Source organism: Marmota monax, unplaced genomic scaffold (genome assembly GCF_021218885.2).
Source record: "Marmota monax isolate L192 unplaced genomic scaffold, Marmota_monax_Labrador192_F-V1.1 WCK01_AAM20220418_F8-fsc00693, whole genome shotgun sequence".
In the NCBI taxonomy this organism is placed as follows: Eukaryota; Metazoa; Chordata; class Mammalia; order Rodentia; family Sciuridae; genus Marmota; species Marmota monax.
In genome coordinates this window covers 110,653-133,149 of record NW_026694798.1, presented here as the reverse complement: position 1 = coordinate 133,149, position 22,497 = coordinate 110,653, and the positions used below count along the sequence as shown (strand labels likewise).

Sequence of the window (22,497 nt, the reverse complement as noted above, 5' to 3'; positions counted from 1 at the left end):
GTGGAAGCAACCTAGATGTCCTTCAGTAGATGAATGGATGAATAAACTATGGTATATACACATAAAAGACTATTACTCAGCATTAGAAGAGAATAAAATCATGGCATTTGCAGGTAAATGGATGGAGTTGAACAATATCATGATAAGCGAAATAAGCCAATTCCAAAAATCCAAACGCCGAATGTTCTCTCTGATAAGTGGATTCTGGTCCAAAATGGGGAGGGAGAGGCATGGGGAAAATGGAGGAAGTTTGATTGGGTAAAGGGGAGGGAGGGTGGAGAAAGGCCATGTGGGCAGGAAAGATGGTGGAATGAGATGGAAATCATTACCCTAGGTACATGTAAGACTGCACATAGGGTGTGAGGCTACATAGCGTACAGCAGAGAAATGAAAATTTGTCCTGCAATGTGTATAATGAATCAAAATTAATTTTGCTGTCATATGTACCTAATTAAAAAAAAGATACACTACAGTGAAAAATTGTGGAGATAGTGACTACTTACATCATCCTGAGAACCATGATCATAGCAGTATATAATTTTGTATTTGAACAAGATAGTATTTTTACCATATAAAGTATTAAAAAAAACAGAAGAATATTACTTGTCATATCCTTCCTTCCATTTAGCCTGTACATTTATGAACTATATTATTTTTGAAGGAGCTACAGGCACACGTTTTTTGAAACAGAAAAGATGGTATGCAGATAACATGATTTCATCTATACAAAATAGAAATAAATCTTTTTAAAAGTGGACCAGCTCATATAAAACCAACTACTTATAGTACAGCTAAAGTACATACACACAAAAAAGTTACTGGAATGCTCAGAATAAGATTTTTTTTTTTTTTTACAATTTTTTTTCATTTTTTCCTTTGAGATTATAATGAACATGGTCACATCACAAGTAAAGTCAGAATTAGGACAGAGAATGCTCCAAAGGCTGGTTTGGTCATCCAAGATCATTAAAAATGGCTGATCCCTAACAAAATTATAAAATGCAAATAAAAAATATAAACAAGTTTTCCTTTTTCAAAGTACTTTTAAGAAAAAAAGCAGGGCCTTGGAAGTATTGGTTCTGTTTTCCTCCCCTGTTGCAAATTCACGTTGTAATTTTCATTGGGTGGTGAAGAGCCCATGTCATCTGCTGGTGGCACTGCTCGAGGTGGGCCAGCGGGTGGGCAGGCCTCTCTACTGGAAGGTGACCACGTTTAGATTCTGAGACGGGAAGTGGAGGGTGAATAGGTCACGGTGGCCTTTTATTTTTAGTTTAACTTTTCCTTTTTTGCTGTCTAGTCTTCCTCATCGGTCTTCTTCTTGGTATCAATATCATCCTCATCATCATTAGCTGCCCATTTTCCCGTAGCTGCCTCAGCCTCCTCATCTTCATCTGCATCCTCTTCCTCACCATCACCTTCCTCCTCCTCCTTTTCCTCACCACCCTCTTCCTCTTCTTCATCTACCTCATTGTCAGCCTCCTGCTCCCCATTTTCCTCTTTAACATTCCCATTAGCAGGGGGTCTCTTCCATTCTCTGCCTCCTCCACAATTTCCTTCTTCTCCTTTAAGTACTTGGTGGTGATTTCAGAGCTAGTGTCCACAGGCCACGTCTGACATGGTGGAGCGTGCCAGTGATCCCATACAGTGGGTTAAAAAGGAAACTAGAGTGCAGGGACTGTGGCGATAAAGCTGCCGGAGTCCGTGGCTGCAGAGGAGGCGCGTGGAGGTGTTGTGGCAGTGGGGAGCTGTACCCAGGAACAATGCAAAGATGGCTTTTCAGAGCAGCCAGTCGAGATGAGAGGTTTTGCTCCAGCATGTGCTCCCCCATGATGAGCTGAGGCACCCCAAAGCATCAGGGCAATCCATGTGATCAGTTATATTCACTGAACAAATATGTATTAAATAGCCAGGATATGACAGGCTCAGTAATCCCAGGCTTTGGGAACACATGCACACCACCATGAAATTTATATTCCAGAGGAAATTTGGACATCAATCAAATAATGAATGCCGCAGTCCGGCTGCAGCAAAATAACAGGGGGGTGACGAACAACTTGTGTGCATTGATACAGCATGAGTGGGAGCCGTTTATTGCAGGACAGGAGCAGTATTTATACATTCCACAGAGCTTATCTAATTAGCATAAACTAGATACATCAGTCAACCAATAAGGAATCTCCACACTTAATGGCTCGCTTTTGTTACTTCTCAAACCACTCCCTCTGGCATTTTGCCAGGCACCATCCAGACTTGTTTACGAACTCTAACATTCCCCTGGCAAAATGCCAGGTGTTATTTTTGACTTGTTTACAGACTCTAACAATGAAGACTAAAACTGTAAGCTGAAAAAGCTTATGTATGCTTAATGTGTGTTAAAAGGATTTTCCAGGGTTACTTTTACCATACATAAGTTTTACCTGCCTAAAAACTTTGTGTAAGGTGAATAGCTTTTTTTCTCTTATCCTGTCCCAAAAACGCTTTATATATATATATATAAAATCACTGGGAATGTGCCTCTGTGATTAAGCACCCGTGGGTTCAATCTCTACTTCAAATATATATATATATATATATATATATATATATATATATATATATATAGAGAGAGAGAGAGAGAGAGAGAGAGAGAGAGAGAAGAGAAAAAAACTATTCACCTTACACAATGTTTTTAGGTAGGTAGAAATATTTTTCTAGTAGGGATGAAACCAAGGGGTGCTTAATCACTGAGGCACATTCCCAGCCATTTCTATTTTTTATTTTGAGACAGAGTCTTACTCAGTTGTCTAGATCCTTGCTAAATTGCTGAGTCTGGCCTCCAATTTGTAATCCTCTTGTCTCAGCCTCTTGAGCTGCTGGATTTATATGTGTGTGCCATTATGATCAGCTTTTTCTTTTTCTTAAATGCACTGATCTTTAGTTTCCAGTTACACAGTTTCCATGTGTGTATACCTGAGGAAGCACCCCAAATTAAGATATGAAATCTTCCCTCACCCCAGGAGGCACCCTGATACCTCTTCTTGTCTTAACTACCTCCTCAGCCTGCCAGAGAGCTCCTCATCTGACTCTGTCACCACAGCTTCCATCTGTCTATTCTTTAACTTCACATATTTGGAATCCTACAGCATCTGGCATTTTATTTATGTCTTGTTTCCTTTAATCCCTTCCACATTTTTAAGATTCCTTTTTTTAAAACTTGATTTTATTCACATGCTTTTTTTTAATGTGGTGCTGAGGATTGAACCTAATGCCTCGCACATGCTAGGTAAGCTCACTACCCCTGAGTCACAACCCTAGCACCACAGTTTTAAGATTTCTTGTCTGCACCTTCATACCTTCTCTGTCTTCCTTCTGGAAATTGCCTTTCTCTCTGCCACATTCTAGCCACAAGGGAGCAGCAGAAGCCGAGGAAACCGGGTGATACTGCCTGGGTGGCCTTTCCATTGGCCCAAGAGTGATCTGGCATCCATGGTGCACCCTCTTGCTGGATCTTGTCGTTCCTTCCTCTCTGGGAGGGAGTTTCCAAATGGTTCTGGACATGCCCTCCTTTTTTTAAAAAAAATATTTTTTTATTTGTCAATGAACTTTTATTTTATTTATTTATATGTGGGGCTGACAGTTGGACTAGGTGCCTCACACATGCTAGGCAAGTGCTCTACCACTGAACCACAACACCAACCTCACATGCCCTCCTTAAAAGTTATGTATTTTGAAAATGCAGCTAACAAATATGTACACATATTATTCAGCGTATAAGAACAAATAGATATAAGGGTAAAATTTTTATGATAGAAGTTCTGATGTACTCTTTACCTTCCCTTTTGCCTCCCTCCCCCCAGGTCCCTGGAGCATTCCAAGTGCTGGTGCCCCCAACTCTTTCAGATTTAGACTGTGCCTTGGGACAGACCTGCCCCTGTCAGTGTTTGTCCATGTGACCCTGTGACCTTGGATATCTTCCACTATTGTAGAGTCACCATCCTTCAGCTCTAGAATGAGGACAGTGAGAACCACCTCATGGTATTGTACTAAATCATCATGGGAATGAGGTATAAAATGTTCAAGGTAAAATGACCCTCAGTGAATGGTGTGCCGAAGTATTTCTTGGTGGTTATTGGAGAGCAGAGGCCCTGTCTGTGCCTGAGAGGAGGAGTCTCTGTGACAGGACAGGAACAAGGTGTGCACCATTCTAGGGAGTGTTAGAATGTGCCTCATGGGGCTAGACAGGGACTCTCTTGCCCTGGGCCCCCCTCTACTTCTCTGAGGGGCAGAGGTCAACCTTTGAGACCTCTAGGCCTTTTTCCATGATCCAGTTCTGAAATCCCTCCACTGGGACTCACCTGTTTCACCCTTGAACATACATGGGCCTGACCTACCTGGGATTGGGAACATCAGTGAATTCTTTCCAGGTCACTGATGGGTCACACATATGGTCAGTGCCTGTGCTGGCTCTCTGCAACTGATCTGACTTGGAGTAACTGGGGAACATGTTTCAGATACTCTGGGCCCATGTGTCCGTTCTGGTGTCACATCTCCTAATAGGCAGACCAAATGCCAGGTATGACCTTCCAGCCTCCCTTTTCTTAAAAAAAATTAGTTGTAGATGAACACAATACCTTTATTTCATTTACTTTTATGTGGTGCAGAGGATCAAACCCAGTGCCTCACATGTGCTGGCCAAGGGCTCCACCACTGAGCCACACACACAGCCCTGCTCCTTTCTTTTTATGGTAGCTTTCTCTCAGTTGGCTGTCTTTTCCTTTTAAATTTTTATTTATTGTTTGCTTTTCATTAGTCTAATACATTTCACTCAATTCTCTATAGGCATGTATATTTTTCTCCCTCTAGCCTCACTCCCTTGCCCTTCTCTATCTCAGGGCTTTAGTGGGAGGGATACTTTATGTCCCTGGAATCTCAGATGAGGAACGGGTGAATCGCTCATGCAGAAGGTGATGGGGCAGGTGCTCCAGTCAGGAGGGCTCAGTAGCTGAATTCAGGGTGGGGCTGGGCCAGGGCCAGGCTCCACTAAGAGAGAGAGGCATAAGGAGGTCTCTCAGATACTGGTGGTTGGATATTTCAGGATGTGTTCAATCCGCAGTATGAACTGAATTGGGGGTATGGGAGAGTTAAACACTTTATATCAACTGTCACATTTTTAGAATCTCAATGAATTTAATACATTTTACATTAACCATTGTTTTATGGTTTTGGCTATTATCCGAAGCTATTTAGAAAACATTTAATATGGGAAAAGATAAGAGGTATTTATTACATGTTGGTCATAAAAGAAAGTTAATATTAACCTCATTAGTATTAGGATCATTTAAGTTTATACAAGAAAATTATTTGTAGTTTACTGAATAGTGTTTCTTGTCAAAGCAGGTGAATGGCAATCCTGATGAGCTGGGAGAGGACAGTGCTGATGTTCGGTGTCCCCTGCCAGTGCTGGTCAGGTATTCTGCCAGTGTTCTTTAAGGAGACCTGACCTGCACTTTGTCACCACTTCCACCCCCTCCTCCTCAAATGGAAGGCAAAGTGCACCTTGGGAGGGAGAATGCTCAGGTCAGGGTGAGATAAGCTTTCTGGCCATGTAATTGAGGCAACTGAGAGTCCAAGGTCCCTTTCAGGATCTTGCTCACTTGAGTTACCTGGGGCAGGGGGCTGGGCTGGGCTAGAGATGTGGTGGTGGGAGGCAGTCTCCTGGCACATCTAGCCTCTCCCTCCTCTAGGAAGTTACTAGATTGATATTATCAGATGGCAGTGCTCATGGCTTTATCTCTGCAATTGTAATAATGAGAACCATAAGTAAAATTTATGTAGCACAGCTCTTGATAATTAGTAAGGATTCCATATAATTTTGTTTTCTTCTTTTTCATGTCCCTAACATTTCCAAGTTACAGTTTGCCCTTAGGGCAGGGATTGGTGGTGGCATTGTGGGGGTGGTTGTGGCATTTCACCTCTAAGTGGGTTGTTCTGCAGTGTTCCAGGAAAATTGTGGGTACCCTCTTTTTGCTGCTCTGCTGTGCTGCTTTCTTCCTGGTAAAGGGAGCAATGTCCAGAGGGCAGGGCACACTCTGCTCAGGCTCCCTTTGCAAGCTTTCGCTTTAGATGGTGGAAGGAACCAGAGAGGGGTTGCTCCTCTAACTGGGAGGGCTTAGTGGGGTCCCCGTGTCAGAGACTCTGCAGAGATCACTGCAACTTATGTCTGGCTCTGCTTTTTCCCCCTATTCCTGGGGACCAACTGCCTTTTGGAAATGAGGAATTTGGGACCCCAGCATTGGATTCAGAAGCAGAGGGTAGGGCTCTAAGTGCAGTTTGGGGCAGCTGCAAATTCTGAGGGCAGCTTTGGGGCCTGCTGGGGTCCTTGTGACTCTGACCTATCTCCAGCTGCTGTGTTTAGAGACGCTCCAGGAAGTCACAGCCTTTCATAGGTGGGAGAACACAGAAGCAGGTAAGTTGGCCTTGAAGATACCTCTGACCTAAGAGGAGGAAACCAGGGAGAAGCTGGTGGCAGAAAGAAGCTGCGGATGAGCTGGTGCGAGAGGCAGTGGGAGTGGGTAGGTGGGACTGTCTTGTTCTAGGAAGAACCAGAAGAAGCTTAATAAGGGTTGTTCCTATATTCGTTTGTTTTAATGATATTTCTGTAACATTTTCTGGGCCCAGGCCCTGTTCTAATTACATGTAGTGACTATAAATTCACCTCATTTTCATTACAAACTTGGGGGGTAGATGTTGTAAGTATGCCCATCATACAGATAAGGAAATGGAGGCCAAGAAGTTCATTTGGAGAGTGGCTGAGTCTGGAGGGCAGCCTAGAAGTTGGCTCCCAGAATTTGTTCTTCCCAATACCACAGACTACCTTCTCCCTGCCACTTCCAAACAGTAGGTGATTTGGGGTCTTTTCTCTGACCAGGGCTCATTAGCTCTATGCTCTGTCTCCAGGAAGGGTCCCTTACCTCTCAGGATGAAATCTTTCTTGAAGAAACAGAAGGAAAGGAGAAACCTGTTGGTGGGGATATGTGCGGCCAATGAAGCACCATGTCCTGAGCCCACAGTGGAAGGGATGGGCTGAGATTCAGGTTTAGGTGAACTCCACATCTAAAAAGGCAGGACAGGGTTCTGGGCTCCTGTGATGGGAACCACAGCCTCCTTGAAGATGTGTGTGTCTCTGACACTGCCCAGGCCAAACCTGGGCATAACTAGGGGGCAGAACAAGAGAGAAGCAGGAGCTGGATATCCTTCCTGATGAGAGCCCTGAATCTGGGCCCTCCTTTCTGGGGGGTCATGAGTGGTGTGTGAATAACAGAGAGATATAGGAATGGCTTCCACCACAGTGCTCCAGGTATGGGGAATGGAAGAGCCTGGTGTTCTGGGATGAGTAGAGCTGCCCTGAGTTGGCCTGGGAAAGAAAGGAACATTTTCTTACCAGGGAACTCTAATGGTTTCCTGATACCACAATCTTCTCAGAAGAGCTGGAAGGATCCTGGGCTCAGCTGTTTGTCAGTGTCAGGGTAGTGGGGGGCCTAGCATCTTCTTAGTATGGTGTGCCACTAGGAAATGCTTTGCTCCAGCAGGGGACTGCTGTCCAGCCCTGAGCCCTGCTCTCTATGCTGAGGTGCTGGAGCTCTGGGCTGGACCTGCCTCCTGCCTGCAGGTCTCGGCCCTCATCCCCATCTCTCTCCCCAGCTCTAAAGATATGGAAGGGCGCTGCAGTCGCTCCTTGCTCTGCTGTCTCGCTTCCCTGCTTCTCCTTGTCCAGCTGTCCACAGGTGAGTGTCCCCATCTGTTTTCCTTTGTGGTTTTAAAAATCAAGATAGAAAAACATTTGAAAATACATTTTCCTCATTTTTTTTTGTTTTCTTGGCTTTTTTTTTGGTGCTGCGAGCTTTCATTCATTCATTTTATTCCTGAAATATTAATGAAATGTTGATTGTTAGGTGGAATTCTATGAAAGAATCAGACAGAAATTCTGTCATAAAGTTTGCCTTCTAGTTGGAGAGAGTGAGTAATAGTAGGTAGAGAGGCCTAAGTTTATTGGAGGAGATGACCAGGATGGGAAATGCAGCAGGGCAGGGTGTGGGCAGTCAGGAGCATGGGAGGCAGGTGTGGGTAGGCAGCAGTGTTCAGTGAGGTGGTGTGTAGATGGGAACATAACCCTGGAGAAGGAGGAGTGAGTTGTAGTACCATTTAGAAGAAGGATTCCTGCAGGAGGAGCCCATGCAGAGCTGGCAGTGTGCTGAGGTGTGAGGAAGCACAGAGGCCAGTGTTGTTGGACTAGATTCCATGGGGAGAGAAGCAGCAGGTGGGTTCAGAGGGGTCTTGGGAAGAGGGTCCACCTTGTCAGGCCTGGGGAGAAGTGGGAAGCCATGTGGAGGCTTTGAGCAGAGCAGCAACATGGATTAGCTCACATGTTAAAAGGATCACTGAGATCAGGAATCTTAGTCATTCTCCAGTTGAGATTTAAAAGTGGCTGAGAGAGCAACTAAGAACAGAGCAGGGAGGAAGAGCAGGAAGAAAAGATTAACATTAAACAGAGACATGAGGTGGGAGGGAAAGGGAGAGAAAAGGGAAATTGCATGGTAATGGAGGGAGACCCTCATTGTTATACAAAATTACATATAAGAGGTTGTGAGGGGAATGGGAAAATAAACAAGGAGAGAAATGAATTACAGTAGATGGGGTAGAGAGAGAAGATGGGAGGGGAGGGGAGGGGGGATAGTAGAGGATAGGAAAGGTAGCAGAATACAACAGTTACTAATAGGGCATTATGTAAAAATGTGGATGTGTAACCGATGTGATTCTGCAATCTGTATTTTGGATAAAATTGGGAGTTCATAACCAACTTGAATCTAATGTATGAAATATGATATGTCAAGAGCTTTGTAATGTTTTGAACAACCAATAAAAAAAAAAAAAAGATCAGACCAAAAAAAAAAAAAAAGTGGCTGAGACCAGAGTGGAGAGACACAGGGTTTGAGAGTTGCTCTTTGGAGGCCCATTGCAGCATGTCCTGCAGAGGAGTCATGTGGTAGCCTCAGAAGCCCAAGAGCACCAAGGGGGTGGAGAGTGAGGTGAACTGCTTCTTGAACATGAAGTGATGGGGGTTTCTGTGAATGACGAGAGCAGGATTTTCACAGCAGTAAGTAGCATTTGACTCTGTGTTTTAAAGTGCATATGTATTTCTCTCCTCCCTCAGTGGAGGAGAAAAATATAGACTGAAGTAAAAAATTTAGAATTGGAAGAGGGGAATTTCCAGGGTGTGACTGAATGATCAAAGAGTGCTGACCTTTTGTCAGGTGTGCTCTTTGTCAGTTTTGAGGTTTGTCCTGAGACAGGACAAGTTAATCCTGGGGTTCCCAATGTGTGCTCCCCAGACCACCCTTGGAACTTCTTGTACATGCACATTCATTGGCCCACCCCAGATATAGTGAATGAGATGCTCTGGAGTGGGGTCCAGTTATGTGTGCTCCGTAAGGCATCCTAGTGGTTCAGGAGCTTGAAAGCTTGAGAACCACTGAATTAGAGATTACTTCATGGAAGGGCCTGGGACCAGGAGCAGAAGACAATGAGGGATTGTCCTTGACATCATTTCTGTCCACATCATTATGATCAGAAGACCTCTTCCAAATCTATCAGACTGGAGGGCTCATCTCATGTGGCCCCTGTCCCAGCTTTCCTAGCCTTCCCACCTGGTGGTGTGTGTTCTCTGTTTTTTGGTCTGTCTCTCTAGCTTCCTTCCCCCTATGTCTGTGTCCACAGAGCAGTTCCAGGTTGTTGGCCCTCGACATCCCATTGTGGCAGTGCTGGGCGAGGATGCCATACTGCCCTGTGCCCTACTCCCAGCCATGAATGCAGAGAACATGGAACTGGGGTGGTTCCGCACCACACTCTCACAGGCAGTGTTCATCTACTGGAACCAACAAGAACAGACTGAAGAGCAGATGGATGAGTACAGAGGGCGGACCTCACTGGTGAGGGACTTCCTTTTAGAAGGGCAGGCTTCTGTGCACATCCACAAGGTCCAGGTTTCTGACAATGGAATGTACACCTGCTTCTTCAGACATGGAGGCTTCTATGAAGAGGCTGATTTGGAAGTGAAGGTGGCAGGTTAGTTACTTGATGTCTATTCTAGAGACCTTGGGAGTACTGGGTTTGGTGGGAACATTAAGAATCATCCAAATTAAGCCTCACATTTTATAGGTGAAATGAAAGAAAAAAAGTGACTCATCTTTTATTCATTGATTCAATACAAGCACTGTTTAGGGGCATCTAAAATATGTCAGGACTTATCCTGTGCCCAGAGATATATCAGTGTAACAGAGATCCCAGCTGTGAGGAGTTTACTTTCAAGAGACAAAGGAAGAAAAATTATAATAAATAACTCAGTATAATATGTTATAAGGTGATAAGTATTTAAGACAAAAGACCAAATAGAATTAAGAAAGGGGCACAGGATGTGGGCTGAGAAGTTAGGACCAGCTGTAGTGTTACATAGGGACTCAGGCAGAGCCTTATTGACAGTCTGAGCAAGGCTCAAAGGAAGTCGGTATTTAGCCAGGTGGATATCTGTGGGGCCAGAGTTTAATGCAGAGGGAGCACCTGGTATGAAACCTTTGAAGTAGGAGTATGGTTGATTATTCTGGGTATAATGAGGCCATCATGGTTGGTAGGAGGAGTGAGGAGGAGGATGGTAAGAAGTGGCAATACTGGAATAAAGAGATGGTCGTGTATTAACACCAGTCACAGGTGTCAGGATGAGATCATTAGGAGTGGACACCCGGGCTGGCACAAAAGCCCTGGAAGTTGATGGGATGGAAGGTGAAAAGGCAGAGGGCAGACAACATGGTGATGGTGGCTACTTGCATTTGAGCAGATAGTTCTTGGAATTGAGTATGTGGGCCCTGAGTGTCTCAGATGGTGGAGTTTGGGGACAAGTGTTGGAGAGGAAGACAGATACCAGATCAGTAAAGGCTTTGTGTGCTGTGTTATGGAGTTTGGATGCAGAGTAGGGGGAATCCTAAACAGAGCCATGCTGGGAATGCTCATGTTGGCAGCTGTGAATGGGAGGATTGGAGGTGAGCAAGAAGGAGGCATGGAGTGCAGTTATGATGTGGAGAAAATGAGTGCCTGACCTGAGGCATGGCAGTGGAATGGGAGAGGAGGGGTCAGACAGGTTTAGAAACTAGAGTCAACTGAGTAGATTTGTGGGCACAGAGTTTGGAAGGGGAGAAGAAGAGTTCAGAGACTTCCAGGATTTTATTTGAACCATTTGTTGTTTCGTGGCAGGACTATTGATAATTATGTGTCAGTTCTACTGCTGTGATAATGCTGTGTAACAAACAGCCCCAATCTTGGGTGCATTTGGCAATAAAAATGTATTTAATTCAGGCACTAAGTGAGTTCAACTAATTGGGGCTGAACTTGGCTTATCTCACCTGGGTTTACTCACATCTTTGGTCATATTTCAGAAACATAATTACAACCAGGATATCCCTTCCATGCTAGGAGAAAACACTTTTATTACTGAATAAGCATCAAACCAGAGTGTGATACATAGTATGGTGATCTGTGAATGGATTACACAACCAGAAAAATAATTTCATCATTCTCTTTAGAGCCAATCATATATAATCTCCTGTATATTTGTTTTCAAGATGAACAATGAGTAATCCTCAACTAAGATGGCCCAAAGCACTCTTGTTCCATAAAACTCATCCTAAATTTACCTGGTTGTTTGGGAGACCATATGTGTCATCTAATAGGCTTTATCTGGAAGCAAAATAAACTCCTCCAGCTTTATGACAGGAAGCAGTTTTATAACTTAGAGCAAGATACCCACATAAGTTAGGCTCCTATCTTTCCACAAAAAGGGGGCAAAGTGTTGCTATCTTCCCTGATGTGTACATTTCAAAGAAATGGCTCCCAGGTCCTTGAGAAAGGAATTCCTGAGCCACAAAGCTGGCAGAAACCTAACCAGTTTTCAAAATCATATATAAACATTTCAAAAGAGGAGAAAGTACCTATTTGTAATTGACATTTCCTAAAGCAAATGGTGTAAGAAAAAAGAATAAAATCTTTTATTCAACAGGGAGAATTAAGCTTTTTACTTGTAATTTTTATTTGTTCTTAAGTCAGCTGAAAAGTTCACCAGGTGCGTATTGATTGGGTGTGCTTATGTTTTAGGTGGTCATTTGGCTGAACTAGGGAAGCTGTAGCAGGTTGACCAGGCAATGTCACATGAGTCCATTCTCCACTGGGTAGCCCAGGATTGTCTTCCTGTGGAAATGGCAGAGGGTAAAACCAAGGTGCAAGTGCTTTTCAAACCTCTGCACTAGTCACATTAGCTAATTTCTTATTGGCTAAATAAAATCCCATGCCTGGGCCCAGAGGCAGACGATAAAGGCTGTAAAAAGTGTGTGCAAGTGGGAGAACTAGGTATAAAGAAGGGTGAGGAATTAGGGAGATTTTAATTTTTGTTTTATCACAAGTGGTCCACGTTTATGAATTCAGTTTGGAGTTTTGAGTTTGAAGTGTATGTGAGGAAACTGGGTAAAGATAACTCATGGGAACATGGGTGTAGGAGAAGAGAATTCAGGAGTCAAGGTGGTCAGTCAATATAATTTTGGACGTGATATACAGAGAGGCAGATGTCTCAGGAGAGTGTGTGAAGTGAGAAGAGTGAGATTCAAGGAGGGAGCCCTGGGACCGAATTCTTCCTGTTTACCTTGGCCTCACAGTTGGGGAGAAGAGCCCGCTGCCCTGTGGGGGTCCCTGTGCTCCTTCCTTTTCTTCCCTCTTCCCATAGAATTCTCAGAATTCAACATGAATCCTTCCCTCTGAAGTTTTGTGATATCTAGGCAACTCTGGGGTCTCAGGGCCCAAGGTGGCCTCCTGGGGCTCCACAGCTTCCTTCCTTCCAGGGATGGGCTCTGATCCCCAAGTGCACATAGAAGGGCCAGAAGAGGATGGAGTCCGTGTGGTGTGCAAAGCCTCAGGATGGTTCCCAAAGCCCCAGGTGCAGTGGAGAGACCTCAGTGGAAAGAAGTTCCCAGCGCTTTCTGAGGCTCACACCCAAGACACTGAGGAGCTGTTTAGTGTGGAGGCCACTCTGGTGGTGAGAGACAGTTCTGTGGGGAATGTGACCTGCTCTGTCCTCAACCCTGTCCTGGACCAGGAGAAGGCCATGGCTATTTACATCCCAGGTCAGTGCTGCTTCCCACTCCCAGCAGAGCTGTGGGGAGGGGCTGGCCTCTCTGAGTGTGCTGGCTCTCCTGGGTGTGCCCCTGACCTCTGTCTGCCTGGGCCACAGAGCCCTTCTTCCCTCAGGCCTCTCCCTGGAAGCCAGCATTTGCTGTGATCCTGACCATGCTGGGGCTCCTACTCTTGGGGGCTTGCTGTTTTATCAGAAAAGCACATTCTAGAAGGATGCAGGTGAGGCAGGAAAAGGATCATCTGTGGCGGCTTAAGGAGGAGAAACAGCAGGCAAAGGAAGAGGTGCTGAAGACCATTGGTAAGACCACAAAGGGCAAGTGCAAACCTGGTGGTGAGGGACAGCTGACAGGGGCCAGAGTCTGGGGTCCAGCTCTCTAGGGAGACCCATGGTCCTGGGCCCAGAGGAGGTAACTGAGTAGATCAGAGTGGAGATCTAGAGACTGGTGGGGTTGGGTGGTTTTATAGTTAGAAATTCTAGTGAACAGAAACATTATTCCTAGATTTTTCCAGGCACAGTCTTTCCTTTTCTTGGGGATGGGTGTTCATACTTTTTTTCATTTTTTTTTTAGATGAACTCAAGGCAGACCTCTGTAAGTTCTTCTTTCCTTTCTGAATTTTCTGTTTCCTTGGTAGCACATATTCTAGTTCCAAGCTCCCTTCTTTCTTGTTGTTTTTCAGATCAGAGGAAAGAAGCTTATCTGTCTGGTAAGTGACTCTCCAGAAAATGCTTGTTTCCTTATCTTACCTGTGTCCTGGTGTCCCCTGTACTTGTTTCTGTCTAGGCACAGACATGTGGGGCCCCATCCCTGGGAAGCTAGTGGAAGCCAGAACACTGGTCCCTGGACTTTCTTAGACCTTGGCTGCTATTTCCTACCTAGTGCTTCGAAACCTGGGTGTGATGGTGACCCATGGTGTGTCATGAATTCTGCATCTTATTTCAACCCTGGATTGCCCATTATTTTGTTTTTTTTTTTCCTTCAATGCATCTAGCTGTTGGACTCCACCTAAAAGATTAAAGGCATATAGTATGATTTTATTAAATGATCTATATAAGTACATGGTGTCATTAAGTTTAGAAGTGTGACCTTCTGTTTGTGTCCCTACAAATTGACAGTGAGGGATTATGTTTTCTCTAGCTCCTGAAGGTGCTAATTCAAGGGGGCTGCTCATCACAGGTGGAAATGTGGTGGAGTGAACCAAGTACTTCCTGAAAACTGGTTCTTATTGTCTAGAAATATTTACCAAAGTGAAAAATTGGGCAGTTTTACCCCAGAACTTATTGCTGTCTTTAAATCATTATTCATATTTGGTAATCTCCCAAGTGTCTTTTCAAATTTAAATTTTATTTTTTTCATTTTGTGGTGCTGAGGCATGCACCTGGAGCCTCGTGCATGCTTGACAAGCCCTCTACCACGGTGTACATCCCCACCCCTTTTCAAATATATCTTTGCCAGAAAAATCCTGGATATAATAATAATACCCCTGACAATTGCAGAGTGAATTATATTTCATTCTCTCAAATATTTTCATACATAGCATAATTTTTATCCTTAGTGGCAAAACTGAATAAAGACAAATAGAATATGGACTTTTATGAGTTTTGAGGCAGATGGTTTTCTGACAGATAGAAATCAGTGGGGCAATGGCAGCAATTGGCCTGTAAAGCTGCTGTCTTCATCTATGGTCCAGGGGATTTCCCACAACACCCTGTGGTCCCTGTATACTACATGAGGCCATCTCTTTCTGGCTCTCTCCTCCTGTGGGTAGTCTCATCTTTAAAATGGAGGGAGGCCAGGGCAGGAACATTCATGCTGAGCAGGCTTGTTTTAGCTGTGGTCTCACCACCGTGTGTTCCCTTTCAGCCTGGAGGAAGGCCCCACTGTATGCAGGTAAGTAACTCTGATGTTTCCTTGGCCTTCCCTCCTCCTGGATCCACCTCTGACCTTCCTTATCAGTGTCCTCCACCCAGGATGGGATGAGGTTTCCTGCTCTCTCTTCTTTGTTTCCCACCCCTCCCAGTTAACACTTTTAACTTCTCTTGTTTTTTTTTTTTTTCTTTCATAATCATCACACATTAATCTGCCCCCTGCCCAAACTAACTAAAGCCAAGCACAATAGGAAAGCAAAATTCTCCTAAATGGAGAGAAAAATGATTGTAACTTGCATTGGAAGACCGCAGGGACTTCTTCTGTTTGGATCAAAGAAGTTACCTCATATTCCTATCTTTTAAACACTCTTCAGTTTTTTAAACATTTTTTTTAGTTGTAGATGGACACAATACCTTTATTTTATTTTTATGTGGTGCTGAGGAATGAACCCAGTGCCTCATGCATGGTAGGTGAGCACTCTACTTCTGAGCCACAACCTCAGCCCTATTATTCTTCATTTTTTGTAATTTCCCAAATGTCTTTTTAAATTTTGATTTTAGTTCTTCAATCGTGTTTAACTGTTGGTACAGTGACACTGGAGAGTTCAGTTGTGAGCAGAGCCTGGATGGAACAGGGTTGGAACTAGGGATAGGAATTGCTGGTCTCCAAAAAACTTCAGAAATCATATTTGACAGTTTAGGAATTTCATCTTCATAATGTGGGGCCTTGGTTCTCTATTCCCTTTACCCCAAATTCCTATTGTTTGGCTCCAGGTTTGGTTTTCTTGTTTTTGTTTTTGTTTTTGTTTTCTGGTCCTCTGGATATTGATCTTCTTTCAGCCACCTCCTACTCTGACTCGCTGTCCTAGCTGGGTTTCTTCCAAGCACCTTGGTTTCTGAGAAATGAGTTTCTGGTGTTCTGAATTTGGGGTCCAGGATGTTTAGGGGATCTGTGAACCATTTGAAATTATATTCAAAACCTGTGTTTGTATATAAGGAACACAATGCAATTTATGATGTTCACTATTTCTTTGCTTTTAAGAAATTTTTCATTTGTGTGTTGGTCTTTGATTTTTTTAAATGTGTAAAGATCATAAAAAGAGAAACCTGGAGAGTTTCATATTGTTTACCTGAGAAAGGGTTGGAACAAATCAGAAAAGAAAGGATGAGGTGGGAGGAGAGAGGAGGTGAGAAAGAAAGTAGAGTGCCCAAGATTCACATAGACATTTTGGGTGTGCTGAAGCAGTGAGAGATGGAAAATCCCATCCAAGGTGGTTAGAGTTGAGTGTGAAGAGGATTTGTGGGTTTTTTGTGTGCCTGAAATGTAACCAACTCCTTGATACATCTTTGAGAGTTTTCAGTGAATACATTTTTTTTTGTGTGTGTGTGTGTGTGTGTGTGAATTCCATTAAGCCATTTCTAACTAATCATCTCATTGAGTTTGTGATAATGAGACCACCTCCACCTTCCAGTAGCAGTTAGGACAGGCATATGCTAAGGTAGTTTCCTATGCAATGAAAGATAATCCAGAGGACTCTTTAACTCTGGGGGTGAGTTTAGTACCTCTGCCATCTAAATTTTATAATATGCCCTTTTCCTGCTCTGGATGTTTCTTTTGGCATCAGGGATATAGACTGTGAGAGACAGAGAAGGATGAGTCATGGCATCAAGGAGGCTTTGAATTCAAATATCTGAGGAACACTCTTTGAGAATTTTAATGATTTTCCTGGGGACATGTTTATTTAAAAAGAAGGATCACGTAGTCTTTTTTTAACCATCTCCCCATTTTCTGCTGTATTAATGTCTATAAGTTTTCATGTAACACTTGCATACTCTTTTATTTTGTAAGGATAAACACCATTGGTATACTAGAATCAACACTGTCATATTGACAGGTGCATAGTGTGAGGTGGACAAATCTCTATTTCATCTTGTTCATGAAATTGTAACAATGAGTTATAAATTAAAATTTTCTGTTGTAATTATATGAAGGCTGCATTAAGGTGCATAGCATGGTACTTGACACACTGGAGAGTCTCAAAAGGTTTTCTTTTCTCTTTCAGTCCTTCTCCTTTTCTCCCTCGTCTGCTTCCTTTTCCTCTCTTTTCTTCTTCTTTGATAATCTCAGTCAGTTATTATATAGAAAATTATAATTGAATTTCAACTAATGTCTTAGTAAAAAATGAGCAAAGTTTACTTTTCTCCAAGGGTCATCTGGGCCTGCTCAGCCATTTTATATGATCTAGATTCTATCAAGCAACTCAACAAAGATGGAAATACCCATGTAGGTGATTGAACATATATTAGTGGAAATGGGGAGAACAAATTTAAACAAAAATCTTTAAGAAAGAAAAATGTTGCTTAGTTATTATGTTAATCATTCTAATCTTGTTCCTAAGGCTCTGCCATGTTGGAGGCAAAAGCTTTCCAGTTGAAGACATTTTGGAGTGTATGACATATGTAGACTTTGCTTTGTTCAACTACCTTCCTGACCTCTTCCCAAAAGGGAGTATGGTGGTTTTAGGAGACTGATGTGGCCTTGGGACGCTGGGGGAAGAGGGACAATGTGTTTTCTCCTAGGTATTTCAGGTCCTCTCCATCAGGAGGCTAGTCTGAACTGGTTCATAAGACTCTTGGGTTGGTGTCTCCTGAGAAAAGGCAGTTCTCATCACATTGCTTGGTCCCCCTTCCCCTGACCCTGAGGTAAAGTCCAAGGTCGGTGTCACTGATTCTTGGTTGCCACTGGACTTTTTCCTCTGATCTTTAGACCTTTTCTGGTTTACTGGCTCACTGGGCCCCTGTCTTTTCACCATCTAGCAGAGAATGTGAGATTTTCCTGGTACTCAGCTTCCTAAGTGCAGGAGACAGGGAGGTTCATGGTTTCTGTCAGCACATTTCTCTGCCAGTGCTTTGTTCCACAAGGGGTGTGTTATCTATGTGGGCATATTAGTTTTCTATTTGCTGCCAAGTTACTACAAAATTAGTAGCTTGAGTCTGGGTTGTGGCTCAGTGGTAGAGTGCTCGCCGAGCATGTGCGAGGCTCTGGGTTTGATTCTCAGCACCACATTAAAAAAAAATAAAGGTATTGACAATTACAACTAAAAAATAAATATTAAAAACAGTTAGTATCTTAAACCAACACAAATATATTATCTTACATGTTTGTAGGCCAGAAAATCCAAGAAGGTGTGCACAAGGCTGTGTTCCTTTGTGGAGGCTGTTGTCTTGTGCATTTCTAGAGGCCATCTGTATTCTCTCATTTGGGAGCCTGTTCTTCCATCTTCAAATCCAGCAGCACAGCATGGATTTGACCTTGTTTCTGTGATTCTATCTGCTTCTTTGATACAGCCAATACAGGTCTCTCTCTATTCACAAGGGTTCATGAGATTAGTTTGGACTGCCCCAGAGAATCCAGAATAATCTCCCCTGCTCAAGAACCTGAATCTTAGTCACATTTTTAAAGTGGCCTAGTCATGGATTTCACACATTCACACACTCTGGAGTTTAGGATTATGGGTTCTATTATAGCTGGAAGTTTTGAAACTCTTCAGGCAATTCTTTTGGGAGGCAAATGAGTAGGTCCAATATTTTGGGGTTCTCCCACATATGTAAGGATGTTTTTCTCTTATTGGTCTTTTCGAAGTGGAAGAAAAGTCACTAGTATTGACCTCTCACTGGATATATTTGTTTCCTGCTTTGAACTTCTTTCTCTCCCATCTTAAAACCCTCTCCATTGCCACCTAAATGGGTAAGATTTCTCTGAGTTCCCTGCACTCATGATTTATTGTCATCCTCCAAGTTCAGCTTAGCTAGATGTAATTCTCTACTCATGGCTTAGAATTAACCTTACAAGTTCAGCAAGTCAGTTCTTTATAAGTAAATGGAGGTCTTTGAAATTTTATAACCTTAATTGTATCTCAAGATAACCCAGTTTTCAGGATTGTTGTGTGTCTTTGTCTTGAGAAAGCATTATTTGGTAGCTAAATCTGAACAGTGACTTTTCATATTGATATCCCGCATTTTGATCCTGAGGTGTTAAGCTTTAGGCTTAGTCTTCATGGGAAGTGTGGGTGTTGTGTGTGTGTGTGTGTGTGTGTGTGTGTAAGAAACAAATACAGCAGGTGAATGTTTTCAAACATATTTTTCCCTTCTTCCTCCCACATTGCTGTGTTTCAGAAGACTGGGTGCTGACCCTGATGTGTAAGGACTCTGCAAATCCCTGACATGAGATGTGTGTTCTTTTGTAGATTGGCGGAAGGAACGGTTCCAAGCCTGTGAGTGACTGTGTGCTTCTAGATGTTCCTCCTGTTGCCCTCATGGCTTCTGGCTTCTCCTTAAGTTCTCTGTCGTGATTCAGGTGCTGGCATCACCAATGGTGTTGCTGTGGCAGAAGTGGTGGTCACAACACTGGTACTGGTTTTCAAGGGTCCTGTCACAAGTCTGCCCCCCAAATCAGCCTCTGGCTCCTTCTCCTGGTTGTTGATGTGGGCTTGAGTTACAAGACTCATATCTCAGAAGAATTATCCCCTCCTCTGCTCAGGCAGCTATATGGCTGTGAGGTGGTGGGTGGCTGTGTGCTTTGTTTTGGGGTGGGAGAGGACCTTGCATGACTGATAATTCTCTCAACAGGGCCTGTCACTCTGGATCCAGACTCTGCTCACCACAGGCTTTCTGTTTGTCATGAAAAGATGCTTCTGACCTGGAAGGACCCCTCTGTGTACTGTGATGAAAAATGCAGTGTGTTGGGTCTTGAGGGCATCACATCAGGAAGATGGTACTGGGAAGTGAAGATAGAGAATGAATTACACAGCAGGTGGACTCTGGGAGTCTGTAGGAAAGATGTGCGGAGAAAAGGCAACTACCTGGAATCACCACAAAGGGGATTTTGGGTCATGGGGAAAGTTAACAAGAGTTATTTTGCCCTAACTAATCCTGAGACTTGGTTATCTTCTATGCAGGATCTTTTCAGGGTGGGGGTTTTCCTGGACTACAGTGAAGGGGATGTCTCCTTCTATAACATGATTGATGGGTCCCACATTTTCTCTTTCCCTCCAGCCTCCTTTTCTGGAGCTCTGTTTCCATACTTAATGATTATGTATGGAGCTGTGTCCATGACCGTCTGCTCCATGGAAAGTGGGTCTGAAGGGCTCCCTGTACCCCTTAACAATTTTCCTCCTTTGGAGGAAACCCTGAGCACCCCAATGGAGGGGTTCAGCTCAGGTTGTGGTGTTGATGGAGCTCCCCCAGAGGCTGAATCTCTGTTACTTCCCTGACACTCTCAGGTTTTGTCCACATAGGATCCCTTGCTGTCTGTGATCCCTCACTGTAGCACTTCTGGGGCTATAGACTCCCTGTGTAAAAAGCCTGTGATATGAGACTTGGACTGTTCAGTGGGCTTGTCCTTCTGCTCTGTGTTAAGACTTTAGATAGATGTGTGGTTATGAGAGTTCAGTTCATATCTTATATTCAGATAGCAGAAGGTAAAATTTGGCTATTTTGTAACTGGTTTAGAGAATGTGCAATTTAACTGAGGCGCCCTATTTTTTTGGTATTAATAAGTATTTCAAGCAGCTGTGGCAGCATATACCTATAGTCCCATCTACTGTGGAGGCTAAGGCACGTGGATCAATTTATCCCACATGTTTGAGACCAGCCTGGCCAACATAATGATACTCTGTTTCCAAAAACAAAACAAAACAAAATAAAAAATTCAAACAAAGGAGAGATTACATTACTGCACCTGCATGTGTGTAGAGGAACCTTGAGGTTGAGCGTGGTCCTCAGTTCTATTTTTGCATATTTGGACTATCAGATGACAGTTCATTATCCAAAAATTTCCAGTGAAATGGAAAGGTGTGTTATTCATTTTTTTTGTCTCTGTGACAAAATACAGAGAAAATCAACCTAAAGGAGGAGAGATTTATTTTCCTCACAGTTTTAGAGGTTTCAGCCCATAGTCACCTGGCTGCATTATTTCTGAGGTAGAATGTATGGGAGCAGGTGGTGGAGTGAGTGGCTCACCTTATGGCAGACAGAAGGCAAGAGAGGGAGAGAGAGAGAGAGTGAGGGGGAGAGAGGGGAGGGAAGGAGAAGGAGAGGAGAAAGAATGAGAGAGAAGAGAGAGAGAGAGAGAGAGATAGAGAGAGAGAGAGAGAGAGAGAGAGAGAGAGAGAGAGTAATATATAGATAAGGGGCCAAGACATAGTCTTCAAGGACACAGTCACAGTTACCTACTTCCTTCCTCTTTCCTAGTCCCCACCTATTGAAATTTCTACCACCTCCCAAAGGGCCACGAGCTGGGGACCAAACTTTTAACACATGAGCCTTTGGGGGATATTTCAGTTCCAAACTACAATGAATGATGGAGTTTTAAGAGAAGAGTCCAACATTTTATGTTATCTGCTTCCTATTCTGAGATGAATATAACATGCCTATTTTTCCATAATTCAGTAAATTTCTGGTACCACTGAGAGTGTTGTGATATGTTAATTCAGGATAAGACAATGGGCCCCCTCCTTAAAAAGCTATTAGTATATATTCATTGTATAAAATATTGGTTCTTATTGTGACAATTTCATACATGCATATATTGTACTTTGATCATATCCCCCTTCCTGCTACCCTCTTTGACTTTTCCTTACATTCTCACTTTGTGTCTATACTACAACTGCAAGAATAAAGATGTGTTCACTCTACCAAGTGAACAATCATGACCAGTTGTTCTGACTGGGGAAGAGACAACACAGTTTGGGATTTGAAAGATATATAGAAAGTACATATAATTACACAGTCCTTCTAGAAACAAGGACTTTAATAGCTTTGTGTATTTTCTCTTTGCTTGTGGCATATATGTGTATATTTGTGAATATTGACCATTTGCTTTCTCTCTTCTTATATTCATGATTTTCTATACAAATTGTTATCTTTTAGGTAACAGTATATTCATTGAGACTGACTGAATCTGAAGAGTAGATAATATAACAGTGTAGTGTACAGTGACTGATAGTGCTTCTTTCTTCATGTGGGGGAACAGATGAGAACCTCTTCATTTGTCAGGTGGCTTTGTCATGTAGATTTGTTGTCTTATGGAAGTTCAAATGTTTGTAATATGGTGTAAAATGTATGCAAAAATAAAGTCAAAGGTGTGGACAGAGTCCAGTATCATTTCATTGCATTTGTGTTCCAAATCTACTCCATGTGGGTGTTCTTTGTGTTCTTGGAACTGGATCTTGTAAACACTTCTTTGCCATCTGACACAATGTGAGATTGTTGGTACAATGCACTGGAAGGGCCACTGCAAGGCACGTTAATTCTTTCTTTCTTTCTTTCATAATTTCTTTCTTAATTTCTTTTTTCTTCCCTTCCCTTCCCTTCCCTTTTTTTCCCTTCTCTTTCCTTTCCTTTCCTTTTTTTCTTTTTTGTTA

At 43.1% G+C, this 22,497-nt stretch overlaps 1 protein-coding gene across 2 annotated transcripts in view; it reads left to right on the top strand.

Moving 5' to 3' along the window:
- Positions 1-22,226, top strand: part of LOC124080039 (butyrophilin subfamily 1 member A1-like) — a 28,773-nt gene extending 6,547 nt beyond the window's left edge. The window contains exons 3-12 of one of the 2 annotated variants that reach the window (XM_058573092.1): positions 3,837-6,445; positions 7,681-7,763; positions 9,754-10,101; positions 12,915-13,196; positions 13,304-13,504; positions 13,776-13,796; positions 13,885-13,911; positions 15,069-15,095; positions 19,321-19,347; positions 19,703-22,226. In XM_058573092.1, coding sequence (XP_058429075.1) covers positions 7,691-7,763; positions 9,754-10,101; positions 12,915-13,196; positions 13,304-13,504; positions 13,776-13,796; positions 13,885-13,911; positions 15,069-15,095; positions 19,321-19,347; positions 19,703-20,346 — 1,650 coding nt within the window. In that variant the 5' untranslated portion in view covers positions 3,837-6,445; positions 7,681-7,690 and the 3' untranslated portion in view covers positions 20,347-22,226. Of the gene's footprint in view, positions 1-3,836; positions 6,446-6,486; positions 6,881-7,680; positions 7,764-9,753; positions 10,102-12,914; positions 13,197-13,303; positions 13,505-13,775; positions 13,797-13,884; positions 13,912-15,068; positions 15,096-19,320; positions 19,348-19,702 lie in introns of those variants that run through there. The other variant, XM_046425878.2, reaches the window with a different exon arrangement.
- Positions 22,227-22,497: the final 271 nt, after the last annotated feature.